Source organism: Saccostrea echinata, unplaced genomic scaffold, assembly GCF_033153115.1.
Source record: "Saccostrea echinata isolate AGI-Se365-2 ecotype Australia unplaced genomic scaffold, CSIRO_AGI_Sech_v1 ptg000039l, whole genome shotgun sequence".
NCBI classification, from domain to species: Eukaryota; Metazoa; Mollusca; class Bivalvia; order Ostreida; family Ostreidae; genus Saccostrea; species Saccostrea echinata.
The window spans coordinates 1,487,917-1,493,757 of record NW_026889788.1 but is presented as its reverse complement, the minus strand read 5'-3'; the positions used below and the strand labels follow the sequence as shown (position 1 = coordinate 1,493,757).

Genomic DNA, 5,841 nt, shown 5'->3' with positions numbered 1-5,841 from the left:
GTGGTACTCACTAGTTATGCAACTCATTTAGCTGATTGGTCAGTTAGAAAGTATCGCCAGTGCCTTGATTAGCATATGAATTTATTCTTACGTCAGAAAAAATAGTTTCGTCGATCTGTTCATAATGGGAAAGGCCAGCTAGATTTTAGAATTTTTTAAAAACAACATGTGAGCGCAGTTAGGTACATTTTTCTCCTTTCACATATAGGTAGATTTCAATAAAAGACAGTGACCAGCCAAAGGAGAAAAATGTACCTACTTGCGCTCGTATATTTGAAGGGCTTCAAAGAGTGGGGCGGGGCCAAAATTCAATGGGAATTGGATGTAAACATGGTACCCCTACTCAAAATAAAGACATACATCTTCCAAATTATGTTTCTATTTTCGGTAAAAGTAGTATTTTATGAGGGTATACATATCTGTGACTAAGTGCATGCAAAAATTAGACTAAAATTTAGATATTTAATTTTTTGTCAATTTACCGGGGGCCGTTTGTCACATCATCCTTTAGTGTGTAAATCATGCCAATAACACAGTGGTTTATATTTTGATACACAAAGTAAATCTTTTAATTCTACCCAATGCACTTTAATATAATGTTTTTGATTAAGAGTTCTTCTTTAAATGCATATCAGAACAAAAATTAGGAGGGGGTACAAAAGTCGAATTTCTTAAGTCGTTGCGTGTTGGACTTCTTACATTCATATTCGACAGAAAAGTTATTCCAATAATGTTAGAAGACTAGACCACATAAAACAAATTGTGGAGGGTGCAATCGGCCTTTAACAGCGAAAGAGTCGATCCCCTCAGAAGAAGAGTACATGTGTACATTCTTCAAACGTATCACAATGCTTATTAAATAAGACATTGAATCACTTTTCAATACAAGATAATAGAAAATGTTTCTTTATTTCGTTTTATTGTCTTTAAAGACGAAAATGAATTCATTAATCTAGAAAAATAAGAAAATTTTACCAATTGGTTGACACGAAATCCCCGTTACATGTATACACGGGTATTATTGTATGACTTCAACATAATCATTATGAAAGTTTTGCTCACTAGAAGGCAATGATTCTTCACTACTGGTACAGTTGACTACCTCCAGATACACGCTGGCTATGTGCAAAGACAATTGATCTGATTCTACGTTATTAAATGGTGACTCATTATCAACACAAATTGGATCGAGATAGACGGGATCTGGTGACGTATTTTCACTTGAATCATTTGTCACAATTTTCTGATTTTCCAGTCCTTTGTACCTGTCAACGGCAGTTAATTCAACTGTGCCGTATCTTTTGCTAGTAGTTCTTTTTCGAAAGCACTGTTTATAAAGATAAGTAGCAACAAAAACACCAAACAGCATCAGAAAAACGCCAACTAAGATAAAAATGCCGTACAAAATGAAGTCCACTTTTGTCTGATGCGCTTTTATTGTACTTATCATCTTGGTTGTTTGTGGTGTAAGTTCTTCAGTACTCACTGTGATATCAGATACAGGGGTTGTTCCAAAGTACCTTGTAGCTTAAAGAAATAAATGAAAAATATAGAAATTTTCGCTATGTAATCTGTAAATTACAAAAAGTCTTGTATCTTTACTTCTCTGTTCAAGGCATCCTCGTACAAAATCACAAAGACGTTCTCTACATTTGCATTCGCCTTGGCAATCTTCTCCAAAGCTTGGATATTTGCACTTTTCCGAGCAGTTTATATTATGGTAACCAATAGGACACTCTATATGTTAAGAAAGAAATTCCTTGAAGTAGGATTTGAAAAACAAGAAAATCGCTGAGGCAAAAATCCAATCATTAAATAAAACAAAATTGACTTACTTTCACATGTTGCATTTCCCTTGTTCCAAAAGTATCCTGCATAGCAAAGAGACACCTGACGACTAAAGAAATGTAAAACAAATCATGACAAATTATTTGAATATGATAAACTAAAAATTAATTTCAGAAAATGCAAATGAAATTGTGATAACTGTTTTACCTGTGATATGTGGAAAGGGCAAATTTACACACCATAAAAGAAAACGTAATCAAAATATGTTTTGTCATGGCAAACACATGTAGGCCTAAGTAATAAATGTGAAAAAAAATATCCAGAACCATTAAAATTGTAATGGTGATGAAGCAATGGTTAATCAATGTTTCCGCATGTGCAGCTCGAAAAGTTACTCTGAAATGTCTCTATTTCATTTTCAGGAAACGCAATATATGTTTGTATGCAAATAAGGAAATATATATGAAAATTTGTTAGCTATATCCTAGATTTAAATGAGACTTTAAGAATACAAATTGCATATTTTCCATTGAGAGAGAGAGAGAGATTTCAAATTTAAAATCATAAACATGCATTCTGTTAAAAATTACGGAAGTGTGTTACTGCCAGTTGAAAAATATTAATAACTTTTGCTATGTCATAATAAGTCGTAATTACGAGATAATAAATTGTACGTCCGACACGCACTAAGTCCCACGTATGACATGGCAAGTCGAAGTAACAAGACAATATGTTGTATAAAAGAGAAACTGAGTCGTACGTGCGACAAAACGAGATAATGTCAATAAGTCGAACATACGAACTAATGTGCGACATTCATTCATTCATTCACTTTGCAGTGATTAGTGATAAAATTTTGTCATTTCCGTAAAGTTTTAAAAAATATTTTCATAAATAATATGTCATTCTTTGTAAAAGGAAAGGAACTTTGTATTTTATTCCCAATTTACAAAACGAATTTTGTGAGAAATTACCGTTTGAGAACAAGTGCATAAACTGTATACAGCATTTGTATTGTTTGCATATATGATTTCTATTTATTTTTAACAAATTGAACACCCATGTATGATTTAATGCACAGAGTGAAAACTGATTAATTTAAATTTTCATAATGATAAACACCATGTACATTTCTTGTCCTTTAATTTCGTAAATATGACATTTTAGCCAAAGGATCAAGAAAGGTTTGGAGGTGAGTATTGGACTGTGTAAAGTGACTCCCTGTCTTAAGTGACCGGCCCTTTCTCCAAATCCCTTGAATGGTCACATAAGACTGTCTAGACTGTACTATGTACTAATAACGAGATACTAAGTAGTTATAACGAGATACTAATTCGTATGAACGAGATCATAAGTCTAAGTACGAAATACTCAGTTGTAATTACGAAAAAAGGAAGGCATATATAGACGAGATAATAAGTGGAAGTCACACGTTCGATACAGTAAATCATTACAACGACATTACAAGTCATAATTGAGATGAAAGGCGTAATAAAGAGATAACAAGTTGTAAAAATTATATACACTTAGTCTTACATTTGCGATTCTTAGTCGAACCACATTATAAGTCGTTATTAGTCCCCTACCGGTGAAACCGGAGGGGACTATAGGTTTCCTCTGAGTCTGTCCGTCCGTCTGTCCGTCTGTCTGTCTGTCTGTCTGTCTGCCTGCCTGTCCGTCTGTCTGTCTGTTTGTCCCTCTGTCTGTCTGTCTGTCAGTCTGTCCCACTTGGTTTTCCGCACTATTTTTCTAAACGCTTGCAGATATTGAGCTGATTTTTGGTATGTGAGTGTATCTTGATGAGTTACAGATCAAGTTTGCATTTCGTTCTGCTTTAATAATTTTTGACGAAATTACGGCCTTTTCAATTTTTCAAGGTTATCCGCAATTTTTCTCTAAACGCTTTCAGATATTGAGCTAATTTTTGGTATGTGACTTTACCTTGATTAGTTATAGATCAAGCTTGCATTTCATTTTGCTTCATTGATTTTTGACTGAATTATGGCATTTTGAATTCTTAACGGGAACCAGATTACAAATGCCGGTAGGGGACTAGTATTGCTAATGCAATACTCTCAGAATGCTTGTTACGAGATGATAAGCCGTACAAAGACATATATTAAGACGCTCGTACTACATATTTAGTCGTAATAACGACATTAACCTCACAGACACAAATACAAATGAGTAAACTTGAAATAACTAAATAGATTTTTCACGTGTGAAGTCTTTCATTTATATACATTTAATTACTCAAAATCTTTTTCGATGGTCAAAGAATTTCTGAAATTATATGTTTTTATTGATTTATTCATTAATATTATATAACTTTGTGAAATCCGGTAATCTGATTGGTCAATATGAAGTCATTATTTTTTGATAATGACCGCTGAAAGCGAATATTGACTCGCACGAGCTGTCTCGTTTTCACTTTCGCTTCGATCAAATATGGGGCCGAAAGATACGAAAGCTCGCAAGTGAAGTTTGCGAGTTGTAGTGAGGAAGATTTAAAAGATATAGTGAAGAACTCTGAGGCTGAGAATACGAAACGATTAACAAGGATATCTGTTAACATTTTTCGGGAATACTTACTTTCTAAACAAATCAGTGCAGAATTTGATTCAATTTGAAGGCCTAACGTGTGAACAACTTGATTGTCTGCTGCGGCGATTTTATGTTGAACTTCGGAATAACAAAGGGGAAATGTACAACCAAAAAAAAAAAAAAAAAAAAAAAAAAAAAAAAAAAAAAAAAAACACTCTCTTACCATATCGTCAGGATATACAGAGATTTCTGCAATCTATTCGACCAGACGTTGACATTATCAAGGGACCTCTATTCCGAGAGTAAAACAAGTTTTTTTAAAGGTAGGACTCCCGATTTTCAGATATATTATCAGCTTATATTAATTTCACGAATTATCTAGTCATTGAGCATACTCGTTTTGGTATTTGTTTATGAGATATATTTAGAGGATTGAAAATTTTATTTATTTTTTAACAAAAAATAGGGATGACAATGAAATTGAAGAGGCAGGGGCAGGCTACCATATAGTTAGAATAATAGACCACCACCCACCAATATCTGATGCTGACTTGATAAAAATGTGACTACCTTTCAAGCTCTGACTCGGCCCAGGTGTTGCAGCATATGTGATTTCAATTTTTAATATATATATATTTGTTATTCATGTTGTGATAGATTTACAATTATTGTTATTGTTAATTATTAATATGATTTCTGTTATACATTATGAGGACTGTTGCTCAATGAAAGGAAACTCTGGTTGTTAGTTTTGGAAGTAAAATTCAATAAATTCTGAAACATTTTCATTCAACTTATTTATGGTTAACAACAACAGCATATCACTATCTCTGTAAACATTAGGAGGATATACATTGAACTAATAAATTAGGGAAATTATATCATATAATAAATATGGACTCAATGCACGGTCAATATGCATTTATATTGACCCAGGATGACAGATATTGACCTCAGATACATGGAGAATATCGACCTCGGGCTAGCGCCCTCGGTCGATATACTCCGTGTATCTTCGGTCAATAGCTATCATCCTGGGTCATTATAAATGCATATTGACCTACATTGAGTCCATATTTGTATATTTTCTACCCCACATTAAAAAATATTATTGTTTTCATAATAAAATTTTTCACCTATAGTCCGTCTGTTTGTCTGTCTGTCTGGCTGTCCGTTTGTGAGTCTGTCCCTCTGTCTGTCAGTCAGTCTGTCCCACTTGGTTTTCCGCACTTCTTTTTTTCTAAACGTTTGCAGATATTGAGCTGATTTTTTGGTATGTGAGTGTATCTTGATGACTTACAGATCAAGTTTGCATTTCGTTCCGCTTCAATGATCTTTTCGGAATAACGACCTTTTCAATTTTTCAAGGTTTTCCGCACTTTTTTTTCTCTAAACGCTTGCAAATATTGAGCTGATTTTTGCTATTTGACTTTACCTTGATGAGTCATAGATCAAGTTTGCATTTCATTCCACTTCCTTGATTTTTGACGGAAGTATTACATTTTCAGT

At 33.6% G+C, this 5,841-nt stretch overlaps 1 protein-coding gene across 1 annotated transcript; it reads right to left on the bottom strand.

Moving 5' to 3' along the window:
- Positions 1-1,018: 1,018 nt before the first annotated feature.
- LOC133200403 (uncharacterized) lies at positions 1,019-3,904 on the bottom strand. The gene is made up of 3 exons (XM_061336208.1): positions 3,862-3,904; positions 1,564-1,737; positions 1,019-1,527 (listed from the first exon to the last, which is right to left on the bottom strand). The coding sequence occupies exons 1-3, from the start codon at positions 3,902-3,904 to the stop codon at positions 1,019-1,021; spliced, it is 726 nt and encodes a 241-aa protein (XP_061192192.1).
- Between the last annotated feature and the right edge of the window lie 1,937 nt (positions 3,905-5,841).